The 20,327-nt window shown below is 49.9% G+C and overlaps 5 protein-coding genes across 5 annotated transcripts in view; 1 reads left to right on the top strand and 4 right to left on the bottom strand.

Moving 5' to 3' along the window:
- The window catches only part of Z518_06021 (uncharacterized protein), a gene marked incomplete at both ends in the record, with an annotated part of 3,635 nt that extends 451 nt beyond the window's left edge, over positions 1 to 3,184 (bottom strand). The window contains one exon of the mRNA XM_013416831.1: positions 44 to 3,184. Coding sequence (XP_013272285.1) covers positions 44 to 3,184 — 3,141 coding nt within the window. The remainder of the gene's footprint in view (positions 1 to 43) is intronic.
- Positions 3,185 to 5,161: 1,977 nt separating this feature from the next.
- Z518_06022 (uncharacterized protein) lies at positions 5,162 to 6,413 on the bottom strand (the record flags this gene model as incomplete). Its single annotated transcript, XM_013416832.1, has 2 exons — positions 5,162 to 5,724; positions 5,774 to 6,413. The coding sequence occupies 2 exons, from the start codon at positions 6,411 to 6,413 to the stop codon at positions 5,162 to 5,164; spliced, it is 1,203 nt and encodes a 400-aa protein (XP_013272286.1).
- Positions 6,414 to 9,413: 3,000 nt separating this feature from the next.
- Z518_06023 (uncharacterized protein) lies at positions 9,414 to 12,680 on the top strand (the record flags this gene model as incomplete). Its single annotated transcript, XM_013416833.1, has 2 exons — positions 9,414 to 12,503; positions 12,594 to 12,680. The coding sequence occupies 2 exons, from the start codon at positions 9,414 to 9,416 to the stop codon at positions 12,678 to 12,680; spliced, it is 3,177 nt and encodes a 1,058-aa protein (XP_013272287.1).
- Positions 12,681 to 15,536: 2,856 nt separating this feature from the next.
- Z518_06024 (uncharacterized protein) lies at positions 15,537 to 16,431 on the bottom strand (the record flags this gene model as incomplete). Its single annotated transcript, XM_013416834.1, has 2 exons — positions 15,537 to 16,099; positions 16,149 to 16,431. 2 exons carry the CDS (start codon positions 16,429 to 16,431, stop codon positions 15,537 to 15,539), a joined length of 846 nt encoding a protein of 281 aa, XP_013272288.1.
- Positions 16,432 to 18,168: 1,737 nt separating this feature from the next.
- On the bottom strand, positions 18,169 to 20,048 carry Z518_06025 (exodeoxyribonuclease III; the record flags this gene model as incomplete). Its single annotated transcript, XM_013416835.1, has 2 exons — positions 18,169 to 19,781; positions 19,829 to 20,048. 2 exons carry the CDS (start codon positions 20,046 to 20,048, stop codon positions 18,169 to 18,171), a joined length of 1,833 nt encoding a protein of 610 aa, XP_013272289.1.
- Between the last annotated feature and the right edge of the window lie 279 nt (positions 20,049 to 20,327).

Raw genomic sequence — 20,327 nt, forward strand, 5'->3', positions numbered from 1 at the left:
CCCTGGACTCCAAGTCGGCGCCCTTCTCGAGGAGCAGCCTCACCACCGCCTCGTGCCCCTTCCAGGCCGCCCACCACAGTGGTGTCTGACCGAAGCTATCCCTGGACTTCAAGTCGGCGCCCTTCTCGAGGTGCAGCCTCACCACCGCCTCGTGCCCCTTCCAGGCCGCCCACGACAGCGGCGTCCAGCCATCGTTGGTGGTCGATTCGATGTTGAATTTGCCCGAAGCGCAGAGGAAAGCAAGAAGTATACTATCGCCATGCTCTGCTAAGTAAGAGAAAGGGCCTTTTCGTTGTGAGAAAGCGAAGTTGCGTCCAAGGTTGATTCGTTTGTTTCCGCCCTGATAATACTCTTCGCATAAGTTGCGAAGCAGAGACGTTGCAGGCTGGGTATCTACCTGGATTTCCAAAAATGTTCGCACCGCTTCATTGCTTCCCGTAGCCAGGGCCGCAAAAATCGGCAGCCCATAGCGCTCATCTTCTACCTCGAAGCATGATCGATTGGATGAGAGAACTCTGATGAGACTGGCCATGTTGTTCTCCGCCAATATGTATAAGAGACTCACGTTTGGGGTGTGTCGGCGTATTTCGTGCCTTTCGAATATGTTGTCTATCCTTACCCATTCGGCAAGTTGGAAGCTATGAACAAAATGTCCCTGGCTGACTCCGCTAGCTTGTGCCGTATTGGCGTGGGATAAAACGTTTCGTACAGCATACTCTAGGAACGGAAACGCTTTGGCTGCATGTTGGCGGAGGACTACAGCCTCTTGGGTTGATGCTTTCGGAAGCGGGTTGCCAATACCGAGAGAGGTAACGGCGTCGATGCTCATGTAGTTCAGACAGCAATGCTTTAGTCTCTCGTGACTTTCTCCTTCGAAGTTGTTTCCGGAACCGGACCAAACTTCACTTAACCCGTTTTCTTTGAGAAGGAAGTCCCTCACTGACTCATGAATGAACTGGACAGTTGGAGTCCCAGACCTCGTGATTTCGGCGAGTCCTTTCGAAGAATTTAGAATGAATCTCTTGATACCGTCTATCGACATCTCATCGGGGTCCCATTTTGACAGATCCTCGGGTTCAGTCCCGGAGAGTATACCGTAGTACAATTCTTCCGGTTTCAGAGGCCGTCTTGCGAAGAGTAGCCATTGAATACAAAGAAGTAGTTCGTCTCTATTGCGGCAGTCTCGTGTTAGAATGTCGCGGAAGAGCTCATGTAGATCGCTAGGAATATCTTTGAGTTTTTGTTGAAGACGACGTGTCGTTCGGCCCTCATCATGCTCCTTGTTCAATATATCCACCACGAGGACAACCCACATAAATACCCCAGACGCCTTTTCTTGAAGTTCAGCTCTAATCTGCTCGGCGAGGTTGCTATGACCGATTCTCAGTTCGCTGTCGATATAGTTGGTAATGTCCTGATCGTGTCCGTCTTGTCCTTCTAGGTCCAGACTGAGGCCTTTTGTGATTGTGATGTGCGGATAGTGTCTACTTGAAAAGAAGACTTGAAATCGAGTGTGGGTTGAAACGGCCAGTTCGCCCAGACGTTGGAAAGAAGCAATCATGTCCCGGATTTGACGCTCGTCGCATTCATCTAAAGCGTCAATAAAACATACCAGGGAGGACTTCCCCAAACCCTGAACGGCCTCGTCGAAGAGTGTTTGCAGTGACTCGATGCGCCATTCGTGGCAACTACTATCCCACGCCGCTAATCCGAGACAATCAAAGATGCTCTGGAGTGCTGGAAGCCGTTCGAGAAGCTGAAGTAACAGTGATCGATACATGCCCACTGTAGACTTCTCGAGGTCGTCTCCCCTCGCGTTAAAGAAGAAGGAGATGACGATCTCATTCTTGATTACCTTCCGGGCGTTGGCAAGGGCGAACTTCATCAGGGTCGACTTCCCGGTCCCAGGCTTTCCCTTGATCCACAAGAAGCCGTGGTGCTGGCTGAGTTTGTTGGGGTCAAGCCAATCGAGATATTCAGATTTTCTTAGCAACCATGTGCACGTTTTCGCATGCGCTTTTTTGATGGTCATCTGGCGAGCGTCGATTTGGTTAAACCTCAATGAGTCCAGCAACATCCTTTTCCGTTCTTCATTCAGCAGCGACCTCTCGTCCTTCGTGGTCTGTGTTTCCGAAATCTGAATTGCAGGGATTACCGAGAGAATCTCTTTCGCATATGCTGCCGCGGTTGCCGCTGCGTATTCCTGCCACTGCTTGTTTTTATGCGAATCGGCATAATCGCAGATACCCCGAATAACCAAACAATGGAAGTCGTCCATCAACCCGGCAGCCTCCATTTCGAAACAGAGGATGCCGAGCTCCCGGGCTAACCTATCTCGAGTTCCGCCATGCTTCATCAACTGGTTGCTAGACGCGATCAGTCCATAATGAATTACTGGATCGCTCCCAGCTCGGGGAGGTCGAGTCACCAGCTTGCTCGGGTCGCACCGCTCACAGGTATCTTCCGACCCGACATGCTCGTATTGAGCTTCGAATAGATGATCTTGCTGTCGACCGTGATGTGTAAACTGGGCAGTCATAATAGGATATTTAGCCGCCATCTCAGACAGGTGCTCCGGAATCCGATTGGGTCTCAACATATCGTCCGCTTGCAGTTGAGATATAGCCGTCAGGAGCACCTTCGGGGGCTTGTTCAACATGCCGATGCGTTTAAACCCTCCGTCTCGGATAGTTTTGCCGTAATCATACTGCACTACTCCCCCGTAGCAATCAGTAGGCTTGCTCACCACGACATCACCTAATCGAATGTCGGCGGATGCATTGGGTGCCCCTCCTCCGATGCCCACCATTAAGCCGAAGCGGATTGACCTGAAGGTAGACATCATCTGATGGGCTACTGTCGCTGCAGATGTGGTGCCATATACGCCTGAAGGCATACAGGCAACGACAACACGATGAGCACCCATCTGTCCCAGTGTATAGGTGTTATGATCGTTGGGAGGGTTGGGCAAGGCGTGGTGAATCTCGTCCAACATCGCTTTAGCGGCAGCCATCTCGACAGGAAGGGCGCAGATCCATCCGACTGTATAATCATCGTAGGAGAAGGGTGCCGAGGTGGATGCACGGCAGGGTCCTTGTTCATCGTCATGATTATGGTCTAGCTTCCTTCTCTTGGGCACATCGGGTGTTTGGTGATCTTCAAGCATATGTCTTGTCCTGTGCATTGTGAAACCAGTTCCCAAGGCTTTCATGGATATAGCAGTTTTTGCAGGTTATTTTCGTCCAGAAGAGGGAGGTCGTTACTCAGCGCTGATTTGACAGTTTCGTCACTTGTGCCAAACGAGAAGGTTAGCGACTCTGCTATCGTATAATCAGTATCTATTGACATACCAAAGAGTCGAGGATGTGGAGAGACACACTCAGAGGTTGCCTTGAAATTGATCTGGGCCAACTCAGAATTGCAGCCCCAGCTGCGATCAAATCGGCTGCAGCACAGCCTGGATGGGATGTTGCACTCGCTGGTCGAGCGCGCATCAACACAGTCTGACAACACAATGGAAGCTGATTGCAAGGCTGAATCGAACATGGAGTGCCTTTGTGTCCTCAGCGGGATGATCGCTGCGTCCATGCTCCGTGCATGAGTCCAAGTGGATTGCAGCTGAAAGGTCGTCACGCCGCTCTGTCATGCACTTAGGTAGCAGACTCTTGAACGACCGTTGAATTTCGCGAAGGGGCTTTAGAGGTCTTCTCCATTGTGTGAATGGGAATGTGCGCGGCTGGGAGCATTTCCCGGCCTGGGCTGATGCCTGGACAGTCCGCTCTCAGGAAACAAGATTTCCCAAGCGAAGGCGCGTGGTGGCAGTGCTAGGCGTCGCGCGGGGAGGTGAGCCCGACTTTCCGTATCCCTTTCGCAGGCTGGCCTTGTCCCCAGACCAGGAGGGGCGAAGACACTCACGACGATGAGCTGCAGCGTATGTCTATGGTTTGAGTTTGATATTTACCTCACAAGCCTGCATTCGAATGATGGAGAGATTGGGGCAAGGCTAGGTATGGCAAGGCTTCCGCTTCGCTGTGGGCCAGAAGTGCACGCCGAGTATATTGTGAAATAGGCTCCCTCGCAGCCTCCGAAAAAAAAAAAAAAAAATTGCAGGAAAGAAATGTGCTCACTTTTTCAGTATGCTAGATTCAACAACTAGATAGAGACGTAGTGAGGTAGTCGCCTAAAAAGGTACAGCTTGTCCTCAACCTAACGCAGCACCTCCTCGATAGTGCAGGAAATCTGGTTTATTCTGGGTAGGGATCTTGTCTGGAGAAATTACTATTGCGTATCGGGTTGGAGGATACCGAGCCTTCTCGTCAGACAACGTACTCTATGTATGGGGTTTCCCGGTAAGTCTTGACGTGGGCCCAGATTTCGAACGGCGCAGGATTATGCCTCACGTAGAAATGTCAGAAGAGCAAGACTCACTAAGATATGATGCATACGGATCTGTAGAAACCGTACGAGGCAAGTTCACTCGCCGTGGCTCCAAACGACCAGACATCTAATGCTTTGCCGACGCATATCCATCATGATTACGCGCGTAAGAGATCAATACGTTTCAGACGATGTTCATAGATTTCCAACTAGCGTTGAACAGATAAGCACGAATGACTGTGTGAATCGAACGGGCGGTCTGAATGGCAGGGAGTGTGGACAACTCAAGGCAGCTTCTTCAATACCGTCTTCTTGGGGGTACTGCCGGTGTATGCGGGCTCAGTCGCAAGTTCTATTGAGCGCAGAGTAATAAATTGGCCATGACCCGTTGTCAAACCGGTAAACAACTGTATATGATATAACTGGAGGTGCTGAATGCAGCCTAATTGCGAATAAACCAGCCATGTCAAACAGGTCATGACTGGATCAGAGCCTAGCATTTGGTCCCCCTGGATCGTGTCAGGACAGGGTCTTCCCTCCCAAGTATTGGTGCGATGTGGTGTGCGAGGTATTCACTCTGAGAGAATCTCTTTCCAGGACTTCCACCCGATTTAGGAATAGGAATTCAAGCGAAAGCCTTCCATGTCCACATTTACCATCTGCTTTGCCTCTGTGGCCCACGCAAGGCATGGGAACATTTCGAGAGCATCTGCCTGAAACCACTTGCCACACTTGCTTGCTCCGGAACCCAGTGGAAGCGTCCATCTAGTGCGACGACACGAATCTAGAGAAAGTGCCCAATCTTTTTCTTATACTCACTTGAACTTATCGTCTCTGTCGAGCCTTGCGATCGCTCTTCTGGCCGCACTCTGCGGCTTTTGGTTGGATTCTTATCGTTGGGGTTTCGTTGCCGGGGACGGTGTGGGAGGTCAACAGATTCTGGGACGATGTCCGTGGAACCCTGCGAATCTTGTTCTCGTTGTTCTGCTTCGGATCCCTTGGACTGTTCTGAAGCCATCGATTGAGCTTTGACGTATACCTTTTTTGACGGCTGACGAATTTCCTGCTCAGCGGAGATATCTGTTTGCCCGCGCTTGGTCGGTTGAGCTGGATCTATCTGCCGGCTTTGCCGTTGCATTTGCTCAGATATCTTGTCATAGTTGAGACCAAGGCGGGCAGCTAACGCTTCAAGGCATCTTAATGGATAGTCGCGAACCGCCTGCTCAAGGGTCAAGTCACCTGTAGACGAATTGCCGGAATCAGAATCGACCTCCTCATCGTCGTCTTCCTTCCACTGCTTATAGCCTTCGATATGGTAGAACTGTAGTAGGTAGAAGCGACGAAAAGCTAGCTCGGTATAAGTATAGGTGACATGAAAAGTCTGTTCGGCACTAACCATTCTGACTTGATTGTAATTTCCAGAACTGTTTGACTGTCCTTGGAAAATATTTTTGATCAGGTCGCTGAAGGCCTTGTCCCTGTTCGAGGAGGGCTACAGGATGGACCTCATGATGTGCTCGGTAGGACAGTGAGTTGAACATTCTAGCATCCATCTCTTCGAAGCGCTGCCCGACCTCTGATTGAAAGGTATCTATCCTCGTTTCTATTCGGTCGAAGCGCTGCCCGACTTCTTCGAAGCGCTGCCCGACTTCTTCGAAGCGCTGCCCGACTTCTTCTTTAAATTCTTCAAGCTGCTCCTTTATTTTTGCGAATTTCTGATCGACCAAGGCGAATTTTTGATCAATGGAGGAATATCTCTGATCGAGTAAACTGTCACGCCGGCCATTTTCATATTCTACCCTTTTGAACTTCTCGGTAATAAATCCACGTTGCTGCTCAAATGCCTGACGGATTTGATCGTCCTGGGCTCGTTGTAAGTGACCAAGTAGGCCCAAGCCCTTATCGATATATTCAAGGGAATCGACGTTCTCAACAGACTCGACGACGCTCGCTGGGACATGTGGAGGTGATCGGAGGTCACGGGAGAGCTCTGCAAGAACCGGTGAGGAATGTGTGAAGCGGTGCTGTAGGGTCATCGGCGCTGGGAACTATTCTTTCAAGTCTAGATCTTGGATGAACATAAGACAGCGAAAAGCCGCCAGAATGGAGTTGTTGATTCCGCAGACGCCATACTTGGCAAGATCGGTCAGCTGGGTGGGCCTGCGGCAAATGTCAACCGCCCAATGAATAGGCGCTGTGCGGGGCTACTCTACTGCCCATACATTCCTGCGCGACGACTTTGGCTTCTGTATCGCAATGCACCACATAATGACGCGGCTTGGTAGGCGTACGATGGCGGGTAGACTGGACCATTGACCGGCCTTGTTCAACGTCGAGAGTAGCTCTTGACCAACTGTAACCGTACATCAACTGGGACATTGGACCCCACGACGCGCGTGGCTTGAAGGCTGCATGGAAAGGAAGGAGTTATGGCGGGGATGATCTACATCGGTCTTCTTTGTGCCCAAGTTAAATTATCATTGTACGTTGGCACAAGCGCATGTCTCATGGTATTGTATTGGAGGCCATCGTGTCTCGAGAGATTGCTTATGACAAACGAACCAGATTACGCAATGTCACTTCATTATCAGAATGGCAAGCTCCACGAAATACAGTTTCTCCTATGGACTCAGGCGAATAATCCCAAGGCTCACGACAATGCCACATCGGAACTATGGCAATACTACTTCACTAGGTGTGTTTTCACTACAGACGTGTGGATAATGGCTGCAGAGCATGCTTATAAGCTAGCCAACTAGCATTCATCCGCCCTGCGGAATGGGGGTAGTGGCGAGAGAGAAATTGAGTCGAAAGCGGGTGCGGATGATAGAGTTAGGCTTTTCAAGATAGGCCGCCGGATTCCAGCCGAGTCAAAAACAGGGGCAGAATGGCCTTAGCGCACTAAGAACATCGGGTGTATGCTTTTTGGTAATCAGCATTGATTCACCGGGAGATGTCGCAGGTGTTGCCAGTGTCACTCTGGATGGGATGGAAGGATCTTAGGGATCCTATAGTCCAAGAAAATTAGATGTCCTACCTTTTGTACCGAGCCACCATGTAATTGTGCGGCCGGCTCTAAGTCACAGATCACCAGAAACCTTCCACCAATTTGGGCATTCTTCAAAGAGGATACCTATAAGGCGATTTGGGGGTTCTATGGTCTTGTCAGGTCAGATTTGCTCAAGAGCCTCTTGATGACCGTCCCTATAATGTAGTATGATTCCAAGAGACACCCAAGGATCTCATCGTGATTGTCCAGGCACAGCCTTACAAAGACCAACGCAATCGAGAGTGGTGACGCCCAAGTACCAGTCTCGAATTGGAGCTTCCTTTTCCGGACAACGTAGTCCGCTCTCTGGAGCAGCAATGTCCCGACTCCGGGCGCTGATACTCCCGAGTATACCCTGATTTCAGTGAAGACCAGCGCGGTCCTCTCCAAGGCTAGTAGTGTAGAGGCCCAAGACAGCATCGTCCATTCCGAAGGGCACCTGACAGTATCCGAAAATGGACTCATAACCTGGCTCATTGTGAGGGACGAATATTCTCATCCTTCCAGAACTCGTACGAAGCTTTTGTTTGTCGGCTAACTTTTGGCCATTTATACAGGTGTACTGATGATGACCACTGGCTGTGCGGCAAGTGCGCGAACACCCGAAATTGTCCACACACAAATTTCTCTGATCTCTTCATTTTTCCAAACGTGGAAAATAAATGAAAACCAGATTTTCGGCTCCGAGAAAGGTGATGAATTTGTTCGTGAAGGGTGAAATACCAGCTTCTTCTCTCTGGATGAACAGCCCGACTGTTGCTCCCGCACAAGCACACGCTGTGACACCGTCGGCATTCTCAAATGAATGAAAGTTCATTCGATTCTGGTCCTTGAAAAATCGCCTACACGATGTATCAACAGTTCCTGTCATACGTTTAGTGAACACTTTATCAGGCATTCTGTAAGTATACATTAATACTTTCGCCGAATCTGGGAAGGACCAGTGCTGGGTCTCCGGGTGTGTAAAGACTCAAATGGTAGACTTCTTCCCGGGTAAGTGGAAGGCAGTGACATCGGACGAGATGGCCGCAGCGAGTGTAATAGCTCACTCTGGTCTTACAGCTCCGGCAGCACTCAAGACATGTATCCTTATGGCCAAAATGGTCTACTTCAACCGGTTAGAATGACGTGACGGACATGACCCTTCCAACATACTAGAAGTTCCACTCCCAGGGTAATAGCAGAAGGCACATTTTTTGCGCTCCACCCGAAGCAGGAGCCAGTTCTGGTGACCATTGTAGGCTCAACACCATTCAATCCGCCGTTGGCAATGATGAATTGCGATGAACTAGGAAGAGAAAGGGGGTGGAAACTGGGATCAGCTAACCTACAGAACTCTTTATGCCCCCGGTGTAGATCAGATTGGGCAGCAGGGAGAATTGAGACGTCCAAAAATCCCAGGGGGCAAACAGACAACCCACGTAGTTTATCAGAGGCGGGCAAAGTTTGGTTAAAAGCGGCATGGTCTAGATGAGCGCCCACGTGAGGTCGGGCTTGACCCGCCAAGCGCGCTGTCAATGGAGGCCGATATTGGAGCCGGCCGTTCGTGCTCATGTTTTCCACACCTCACGCAGGGTTGTTGCTAAGTTAATCAACGCCACCGACTAACAAAGACAGTTGAGGTGTATGCGTGTCCCTGGGCTCCATCAGGGTGAAATGATTTGATGATTTGATAGGGAATCCCCGGAATTCCGACCTTCAAACCTTGCCAAACACCCACGTCTCCGTTGCCGGTAAGCGTGGATCTTTTCAAATCCGGCTGCCTATTATGTCACTGACCAGTCACTCGCCGTTATTCCAGTCTCTTTAGATCCACTTGATCCCTCTTGAAATATCCTTACCTTTCCCATCCGTCAGACTGGCTTTCCTCGTTCCATCTTCTTACGAGACGGCGGCGGGAAGGCGCAAGCCTTCATCGACACGAGGTGCTTTGTATGACGGCTTTGGGAAGACACAAGCAGTAGACGATCACACCGAACATACCAATATGTCTTATCCAGCTCTCACGACCGGTACTGGCCGCAACATTGACATGGCCAAAACCGAATCCGAACTCGCCGTCAATATTCGAAAAGCGACCAGTATCGAAGAGACCGCACCCAAGCGCAAACATGTTCGCAGCTGTATCGTATACACCTGGGATCACAAGTCTTCACTGTCCTTTTGGGCGGGCATGAAGGTGCAGCCTGTGATGGCAGATGAGGTCCAAACATTCAAGGCATTGATCACGATTCACAAAGTGTTGCAGGAAGGTCATCCGGTCACGGTCAAAGAGGCGCAACAAAATGTCAATTGGATTGAAAGTCTGGCCCGAGGAGTTGCCGGCGAAGGCTTGCGAGGATATGGGCCACTCATTCGAGAATATGTCTTCTTCCTCCTGGCCAAACTGGGTTTCCACCGACAACATCCTGAATTCAACGGGCTGTTCGAATATGAGGAGTATATTAGTTTGAAGTCCATCAACGATCCCAATGAGGGTTACGAGACCATCTCGGACCTGATGACCTTGCAGGATCAAATTGACACCTTTCAAAAACTGATCTTCTCACACTTCCGTGGTGGTGCAAACAATGAGTGTCGAATAGCAGCTTTGGTGCCGTTGGTTCAGGAATCCTATGGCATTTACAAGTTCATCACCAGCATGCTTCGAGCCATGCACACGACCACCGGCGACGATGAAGCTCTCGAACCTTTGCGTACACGATATGACGGCCAACACTATCGCCTGGTCAAGTTCTATTACGAATGCTCCAACCTTCGATACCTCACTTCCTTGATCACCGTCCCCAAACTGCCGCAAGATCCGCCCAACCTTCTGGCTGAAGACGAAGAGAGACCTGCTTTACCAAAGCGACCAGCCAAGGAAATTGAAAGACCACCCTCACCGGTAGCAAAGAATGGCACGCCAGATCCCAAAGACATGGAAGATTTCTGGTCCAGAGAGGCGCAGAGACAACAAGAAGAATATGAGGCCGAGCAGCGACGTCTGCAACAACAATGGGAAGAACAACAGAGACAACAATTGCTAGCGCAACAAGAGGCCCAGCGTGCTTTTGAAGAGCAGCAAAGAATGCAGGCGGAACAGCAACGACTGGCTCAGGAACAGCTCCTGCGAGATCAGTATCAGGCTCAAACCCAAGGTCGCATGGCGGAACTGGAACGAGAGAATCTCAATGCGCGTGCCCAGTATGAGAGAGATCAATTGATGCTCCAGCAATACGATCAGCGGATGAAGGCTCTCGAAGAACAACTTCAACGGCTCAACACCAACTTCCAAATGCAGTCACAATCCAAAGACGACCAGATCGCGGCTCTGCAAGAACAAGTCAATACGTGGAGGTCAAAGTATGAAGCATTGGCTAAATTGTATTCTCAACTCCGACAAGAACATCTTGATCTTCTCCAAACCACCAAGTCATTGAAATTGAAAGCAGCATCGGCCCAAGAAGCCATCGAGCGCAGAGAACGGCTCGAGCGCGAAATGAAGACGAAGAATTTGGAACTGGCCGACATGATCCGAGAACGTGATCGAGCCTTGCATGAAAAAGATCGCAGCCAAGGTGGACATCGCGAGGAAGTCGAGAAGTTGAAACGAGAATTGAGATTTGCTCTTGAAAGGGCCGAAGATGCGGAGAAATCCAAAGGTTCTGAATTGTCGTCGATGCTCGCCAAATACAACCGGGAAATGGCGGACCTCGAAGAAGCTGTCCGCAGCAAGACAAGACAACTGGATGAACTTCGATCCAAACAAGGGGAACGAAGCATGGATCATGAAGCTGCCCTCCGTGAAAAGGATGATGAAATCGAGGTCTACAAGTCCGGAATGGAACAGGCTCTTGAAGAACTGGAGGAACTCAAGCTCGGAAATGGTGAAACTGACGGGGCATTGGACAATGCCATCGATGAAGTGATCAAGAGCAATCTCAACAAGATCAACGATATCATCGACTCTGTACTTCAGAGCGGTGTCCAGAGAGTCGATGACGCCATGTACGAACTCGACTCTCCCATGCAAGCTGGTAACCAAAATGCCACCGCTCCTTATGTGCTGTCACAGATCGAGAAGGCCTCGGCCAGTGCGACGGAGTTTTCTACGGCCTTTAATAACCACGTCGCCGACGGCCCGAACAGTAATCATGCCGACATCATCAGGACGGTGTCAATCTTCGCGGCTTCGATCGCGGATGTCTTGTCCAACACCAAAGGGTTGACAAGATTTGCGACGGAAGAAAAGAAGGCAGATCAGTTGATTGATTCGGCTCGACAATCGGCTCTTTCGACCATCAACTTCTTCCGAAGTCTTCAGTCATTCAGGCTTGAAGGGTTGGAGCCAATGCAGAAGAGTGATGTGGTCATCAATAGCAACCATGATGTCCTCATGAAACTACAGAGACTGTCCAAATTGGCAGATGCCTTTGTACCCAAGGGCAGCAAACTCAGCACTACTGGAGACTTGGGCGATCTTGTGGATTCCGAATTGACCAAGGCCGCCAATGCCATTGATGCCGCTGCTCAACGCCTGGCCAAACTGAAGAGTAAACCCAGAGATGGCTATTCTACGTATGAGTTGAAGATCAACGATTCGATTCTCGAGGCGGCGATCGCAGTGACCGGGGCAATTGCGCAGCTGATTAAGGCGGCGACAGATTCGCAGAACGAGATCGTGCGCGAAGGCCGTGGGTCTTCGTCCAGGACAGCATTCTACAAGAAGAACAACCGCTGGACAGAAGGCTTGATTTCTGCAGCCAAAGCAGTGGCCACGTCAACCAATACTCTCATCGAGACGGCTGACGGAGCCATTAGTGGGCGCAACAGCCATGAACAGTTAATTGTGGCATCAAATGACGTGGCGGCCAGCACGGCCCAGCTTGTCGCAGCCAGCAGAGTCAAGGCCTCGTTCATGTCCAAGACTCAAGACAGGCTGGAACAGGCCTCACGGGCTGTGGGTTCGGCTTGTCGTGCACTCGTCCGCCAGGTCCAGGACATCATCAAGCAGAAGCAGCGTGATGAGGGGGAGAGCATCGATTATGCTTCGCTTAGCGGGCATGAGTTCAAGGTGCGCGAGATGGAGCAGCAGGTATGTATCAAACACCTCTCGCTTTTGCGCCGGCCCGGCTTTTTGTTTCCTTGCCTGATATGGGTGTGTGCTAACAACGGTTTACTACAGGTCGAGATTCTACAGTTGCGAAACGCCCTTGATGCTGCGCAGGCGAGGTTGAGCGAGATGCGCAAGATCTCATACCGCGAGGATTGAGGGGTTTAATCTCCAGTCTTTTGGGGTTGTTGGCGAGAGGATTCAGGCCGGGTTTTGGAATTTGCGACAGAGGAGTGCGATTTTTTGGTGGAGGACCGAGGATGGAATGCAGGGATGGAGGATGAAGGACGGAGAAGGATCTGTTGAGGGGGACAGCGTAGGTGTGTTTTGTGATGCAATCGTGCCCGGGGAGAAGTGTTAAAAGCATCCTATTTTGGTTAGCCACTGCTAGAATGTCGTTAACGATGGTCAATGGTGGAAGTGATGGGAGTGACGGGGGCGATGGTGATAATGAGGATTGACAGAAGTGGTACATGGTGATGCCAGTCCGGTTCCTTGAATTACTTACCTATCCCTAGACACCACAGCCTGTCGAACCATAGCATATCAAATATTCTGATGCCCATGCTCGTGCTAGTGCTGGTGTTGTCATAGATGGATTGTCAATGTCTGGACCTATACAGGTATGGAGGATGTCTCTGACTCTGATCTCGATGTTTTGTGTCTCTCTTCTCTCCTCTATCCTGGCCTGTCCTGTTTTGGGCCTCCACTACCTTGGATCCTCCTGCTGTACATGGTGTCATGGTGTCATGGTATCGGGCATGGCAATGGGGTGTAGCACCACGTAGCACCACGTACCACGCAGAATCATAAACTACATGCATAGCATTTAATTATGTAGTATGCTCTATTGCTCAGTTGCTCAATTGTCAGTGCTCGACACTCTCTCCATGTCGCATTGCATTCTATTCCGTGCGACACAATTCAATTCAATCCTACTGCACCGCACCATGCCGTATCGCTTGTCATCATGTTTATGTCCGTGTTCTGATGTATCTCATTACCATTACAATGAATGGCCCACTGTTTGGATCAATGTCCCGTTCCTGGATTCGACTTCTCTTTCGTTGTCTTTGTGTTTGTCCTTGTCCGGTTGCGCTCCTTTGTCATTTGCACAGTCCCGAACTCGACCTCAAATCTTGGCCCCAGTCTCGTACCTGGAACTTTCCTATCGAATCCGCCCTTTTCTGCCCTTGATTTCTTTATTTGTGTCTTGCCACGTCCCTCCACTTCCGCTTTCGTCTTCAATGGTAGTCCCGTTCAGTGTTCCGGGTGCATCTTCGTGCTTGGACTTGGGGATAACATGGGTCTTATCGGTTTGAAAGTTGGAGATAGGCTGGGCGCCTGTTTGGGAGGGTGTTCTCTTCGATCGCGTCTTGTCGTGCTTTTTGGTGAAAGAAAGGAGAGGCTTGCTTGAATTTCGTCAGGAGTGTGTTTTCGTGTGGAATGACGGTGGAAGGTGATGGTATTTCGCTTTTCATTTGTATCTTTGTTTTCTCAAGACTTCGAACGGGTTTCGGCTTCGTCAGTAGCAAAGTGTCATGAGGGAGATTTTGACAAGTTGGTGACCCGGTTTCTGACCTCCTGCGATGTATGAAAAACTAGTGTGTATCATCCTAATCTCATTGAGACCCTCTTACCGTGCGCTCACCCACCTTGTTTCCTTGTGTGTTCAATGCTATTCAATCTCTTTTCCCACATTCAAGCTCGACTACGACGTGTTCCGAACCGGCTTCATCAAAAGCATGAGGAACGGCCGCTCAAGTGTGTTAGGGAGGAATGTTTTGCCCAAGGCACACGCCCCATTCCTTCGCACTGAGATCTTCCGCATCTTGAGCTCAACGAGGCCTAATTTGCGGGTGACAAGCGTGATCGGGGGAAGAGGAGTTATTAAAGCTGAAGGACTCGAGATCCGTCAGAGCCAGAACCAAACAGAGCACCTATCCACGCCAATCAGGCCGTCGCAGGGCCCGGAATTTGAAGCCATCCGCGAAGCCATTCGCATTTCCAGAGACTGATCAGACATTGGACTCCAATTCCGGCCTCGAGGTCGTGTAGGAGAGGAACGAAACTGAATCGTCAGATCAGCTTGGTTCTGGCGAGTCGCTTGGGTCGACCATCGTCTTCGGCCACTCCACCGACCCTAGCTGTAGGTTTGAGTTCGGCTTTGCTCAATCCGATTTGATTCGCTTACATTACAGCTGCCCCGTAGCATGGGGCGCCTTATGACACGACGGTTGCCCAGACTTTGGAGACAGCTGGAACTTCTTTTGAACGTCGTCCTTCTCGCCTTTCTCCAGTTTTGGCTCGATGTTGGGTGTTTTCGTTCGAAGAGCTTCCTAAAGGCAAGCTAGACTTCCGCATTAGAGAGAGGTGTAAGTGCAAACATGGCATCTAGAGACTTTTTCAAAAATGTGGAATACTGGTTCAGCGTCGTTAGTGGAACAAGTTGATTGGCATGGAACCCTAGTAATCTATTGATCTTTATCTAGGTACACACTACTGACCATTCATGCTGCTCACTGGCAGCTATCCCCCGAAAACTCTGCTGCCTGCTCTGTATATTACACCCTCAATGCTTCTTGGCTCCTTGCGCTTCCTTATTGCTGTGTGAGTCTCCAATCAATCAGAACCTATCCCCAACGTCCCTGCAGTGCATGCTGATGGTTTCGATCAGATGCCAAATGAATGGGCATTTCGAGACTAAGAATCATAGTTAATAAGTCCGTCGAAGTCCAAATTGAATGGATCGAAGTCAGATTGGACTAGGCGTGGATCAAAACCTAAAATCGGCGGAAGGACATTTGGATGGAAGTGGTGGGCAAGAAGGTGAGTGTCGTATGCTTCCTGCTGCTCTGCAAGGACTTGTCCAATTGAGAGATAATCATCGTTGGTGGATACGAGTGTAAAATTGCCGGCCTTAGGATTAACGTCGACGGTGGGTGGCTCTTCAGCCCTGGTTGTTGCTTGACCTCTAGTACGAACCTGCCACAAGATATTAGACTGAAGACATGATTATTGCGGCTGACTTACTGCTTGAGGTGTGACAATGAGAGCCAACGATTCAAGTGGTGGTGATTTCGCCGGTGGATGTGCTGGTAGATGTGCTGGGGGGGTCTGTTGTGCAGCCTCAGGATCCATCAAGCCGTCTTCGCACATTTGATCTCCGGAAGATTCCATTGGATTCTGGCGAGCATGACCCTCACCAAGACCCTCACGAATGCAATGATCAATGAGCTCTTCCTTGGAGATGTTGGAGCGGGGTGGAAACTCAACATCAAGAAGCTCGGCATTGAAGTTGGCGGATCGACTGAGTTTTAGCTCGCCTTCAGCATCTTTCTCCAGAATCCAGCCCATCTTGCTCAGGTATTCGTCGGGTTTGATGATTGGGAGAAAGGGAACAGCGGTCTTGAGGAACTTTTCGACTGTGATGATCTGCTCAAATCGATCTCTCATGTCTGAGTAGACCTGAGACAACATAACCCACATTGCCTTCTTGTTTTCTGCCGCCCACATTTCTTTGAGCCTGCCTGACTTTAACGATTGCGGAATACCTTTGAAGATAGGACTGTAGTATGCTGACAAACTGATTAGTGAGGGCTGCTGAAATGAGTGATGTCTACTCACTGCGAAAGGCCATCCAACTGTTGAGACAACGCTTCTTTACCTTGGCCTCTCTGACTGATTTGAAACGACGGCCTGCACGTGAACTTGCTGCGATGGGCTTGCGTGCTTGTGATGAGTTTGTGTTTCCGGCTTGCATTGTACCGATACTGGCGTTAAGAGGTTGCGGAGCTTTGGCAGAAGCCAAGACAGCCAATGTGTCGCTGAGCGAGGCTATCTGAGCCAGTGTCAGGCTGCTGACGAGGTTGTCAAAGGTGACTTTAAGTGCGTCGTGGTTCGCTGCCATCTTGCTTTGTTAATGCAAATGTCATTGGACAATGAAGAAGATTTTGAACGCTCGGATCTGACAATAAAGGACCTAGAATGTATGTGAAACAAGTATCGACACGGTCCCTTAATGACCAAGCTGCGAGAGTGTTTGGGATAAGGGGATTAAGAAGTTGAAAGGTGAGAGGATGAAAGAACGAAAATCGAGAGATATTTGAAGCCGTTTCACATGGCTGCGCTCCAGTTTTCAACCTCGTCTGTTTTGGATGCTGAACACTTCACTTCGAAGCAAATGGCAGAGATATTTGAACTGCCTTGCTTACTGCCTTGTCTGTGCGCTTTCTATTGCTCTGGTATGGCATTTACTTTTCGATCTGTTTGCCCTCTCCTTTCATGCTAATTGTCGAGGAATCTTGAGCCGTATATCACATTCCACTTGATCACAGCACATGCTAATATGAGTGAAATAGCCAGTGGAAATGTCATCAGTGTGTGCGGCGAAAATATCTGGCTGCTCTCACTTTGGAAGTGCTGCGCACTAGGGCTTCTTCGCCCGTATCTCAGACAATCCAGAGACCTGACTTCGAAGGACACATCCGACATTTGGAATTCATTAACAGAGAGATCGGACAACTGTTTGAATCCCCAGGTTTATCTCCCACCCTGGCTATGAGGCTGAGGCCCTTTGCGATACTTGCATCCCGACGGCAATCTACAATTCGTTCAGGTTGTCAAGGGCTTGTCGATTTGTCAAAGGCAGGAATTACTCTCTCAGATTGTCGCACACTTTCTCATCCAACATATCGGGATGGTAGCAAGGGCGGATGGGCAACCTTTTCCTTGATCAGGCACCAGTGCTCTGTTTCCCCAGCGTCGTATGACAACAACACCGAAGTTTACCTTTCAACTCGTCCCTGCCGTGGCTTTAAAATTCTGCACGATGCTACTTATGAAGAAAGATCTATTCACCAATGGTTGGATGAAGTCAGTATTGACCCTCCTATTTGAAGATATATCTGGGTTGACTGCAACAGACTCCTTTTCCTGTCAGTTTAGAGTCCGTACCTACTACGATAAAAGTCCTCAATTTGGATAAACCAGATGTGAATGAAGAGTCCCCTGGAGACAAACTCAACGCCAGAAGCTGGACTGTGAGTATTCCAATGATATGGGCTTTGTTCCCCCTCCTAATTATACTAGGCTTCTTTAAGCCCCAATCCTTTCGAGACAGGCGGTGTCCAACTCGACCTTCCCTCGTGCGCTCCGGTGCATATTGAGGAAATGTCTCTCTTCATAGGTTTGCGCGATCTTGAAGTTCTACGGTTTGTTGCTGCAAAGCTAATATTGTCACAGCTCGTTTAGAGTCGCTTCTTCCGCCACCTACTTTGACAACCCCAAATGTCTTTCCAGTGGCAGCTCTTAGGTCCTGGCATCCACCTACACTGTACAAGGATTTGAAGATCTCTCTCTCTCACGAACCCTCTATACGGCATGTGGAAGAGCCATCCCCATGAGAAGGTGTCAATACGCCATATCGAATCGGATTCGCACTCATTAAGGGGCATCGGGCGCAAAGCTGCAGAGGGAGCATGGGCGGGAAGAAACATGGCACTTCATGTGAGAGGCGAAAGTGGACGGCCAGAAGGTGAAGGTATTGCGGAAACAGGAATGTTGTAGGATAGGAAGGCCTAAAACTGAAGAAAGCCGTCAGAGGACGAACCAGAATCTCGATGTTCGAATTTTCACCATGCAGACACTATCCTGGCTCAGAAGCATGGGTATCCCAATCACTAGCCCAAATAAACGTGTTGCACCTCCACTGTGTCCCCTTCTCTTGTTTCCCTTTTGGCCCCAGGGGTCGATTACACATCCAGAACGAGCGACCACAATTCACACCTGGTTTTTTGGTGATCATGGTTTTGCAAGGCTCTCCATGTTCGCATTTGGGGGAAATGGGCTTCGAGAACAATTTACCCCAGGTGTGCCTGGTAGCGAAAACAGCGGCTTCATCTTCGAGGGAGGGAGTTGGGTTGAGGGCCAAGGAAGTGGTAATCGTTGAATTGCTAACTTCAGCAGAAGTAGTCATATCGGATTTCGGCGCCGTCGGAGGCGTTTCTTCTGTAGCCTGCTCAACTGGTGGTGTTTTCGTAGAGAAGAAGCCTTTCAAACTTTGTTGGGCCTTGCTAGAGCTATTTGTTGCTGACTGCGACGCCGTTTTGCTGCGTTTTGCAGAGGGGAGGTTTTCAGAAGCCGTTATAGAGCGTTTTCCATTGACATTTGAAGTTGAGGATGCATTTGACACCGTCCTCGACAAAGATGTGGCATCCTCGGCCTGTGTGGACGCGTCCGTGCTAGTTGGTGCCGCAGAGGAAATCGAAGGCGGCGTCGAGGTATCACTCTTGCCTTTTCCATCAACAGATGTCCTCGATTTCTGCATGGATGGCGTTCGAGTAAACATATCTCGTATGCTTTGTCTCTTGTCAAATTCTTGAATCAGCTTGCCGGACATTGGAAGGAGGCATTTTGCTGACCAATCTTGCTTGCGCACTCCATTTTCAAACATGCCCGGTGGGTTGACCGTGTCCAGAATGTGTCTCTCGACCCCATCTACCACCACTGTGTCGTTGAGTACCGCATAGACGGGGCAATGATCAGAGCCCATGAGTCCTTCTTGGATATTCGAGTCACTAAACCAATCCTTCATGTCGTGGCTGCAGACAACATAGTCGATCCTGGAGCCATAGTTACCTGGTCGAGCATTGACCTTGGTTTCCCAGCAGGTATACATTCCCTTCCGGCCCGGATGAAAACCTCTACACACGTCCCACATGATTGGTGTCTCTCGTCCCTCATCTCTTTCTCCATATACCTTTCCTCCCACGAGCAGTTGATTGAATATTCTTCTTGCAGGAGTGGAGATCCATTCCACAGGGTCAAGGCCATTCTTCCTCATGCTTTCCTCGGCAGCGGCCGTGTCGATCTCCTCCCGAGATATGTTGAGATCTCCTACCCACACCACCCTCTTCCCCATCTTCACAAGATTCCGTATCCTGGCATCGAGTACACATAGAAAGCTTGTGCGATAATGTGTCCGCGTCTCGTCACGCTCGGCAGGACAGTAGGTCCCAATGAGAACGAAAGCAGGAAACTCAAGGATGACGCATCTTCCTTCCGCATCGAGGGTGGCAGGATCGTAGTCAGACTGTGACAACTGTTCGGCATTGGGATATCCTCCGATTTGTTGGTCGTCTGGGAGGTCTCGAAAACTTGTAGACGTGTTCGGCGGGGTCAGGATCCCAGTAATGCCTTCTTCCGCTCTGATGGGTGCACAGGTCGCATTTCGCGTGTAGATGACAACGCCAGAGTATCCTATAATGGTCAGAGATATCTCGGAGTGTCCGTCTCTTCAATCATACCTTTCTTGTGTTTCGGTAGACTCCAATAGTTATCCCATCCCGGCACCAAGACCATATCATCTCTCAGATCTTTTCGTTGTATCTTGGTTTCTTGAAAAACGACTATGTCCGCCTCCAGAATATCGAACATGCCGTCAAAAGTTCTCTTGTCTCTCCATGGCTGATATCCGAACGGATTGCGAATGCCATTGACATTCCAGGTCGTGATTCGGATGCCCATCTCTGGCTCAAGGGAGGCGCCGTCGCCTCATTTTAGGAAGAGGTAAAGACCGTGTCACGCCAACGTCACGAGACAAAGTGAAAGACGAGAGGCTGATCGGATAGTCAAGCGAAACTGTAAGAACGAGCGTATTTACAGGACAATGCGTCGAGGGGCTACCAAACGCGAGATGATCGCGCAATCACGCTGTTGGACTCGGGGCCTGAGTCGGGGGAGCGTCGTCATCAAGATGATGGCAGGCTTATGGTGTACCGGATTACCCTGAGACCCTGTTGTCTC

The sequence above is a fragment of the Rhinocladiella mackenziei genome (assembly GCF_000835555.1).
Source record: "Rhinocladiella mackenziei CBS 650.93 unplaced genomic scaffold supercont1.4, whole genome shotgun sequence".
In the NCBI taxonomy this organism is placed as follows: domain Eukaryota; kingdom Fungi; phylum Ascomycota; class Eurotiomycetes; order Chaetothyriales; family Herpotrichiellaceae; genus Rhinocladiella; species Rhinocladiella mackenziei.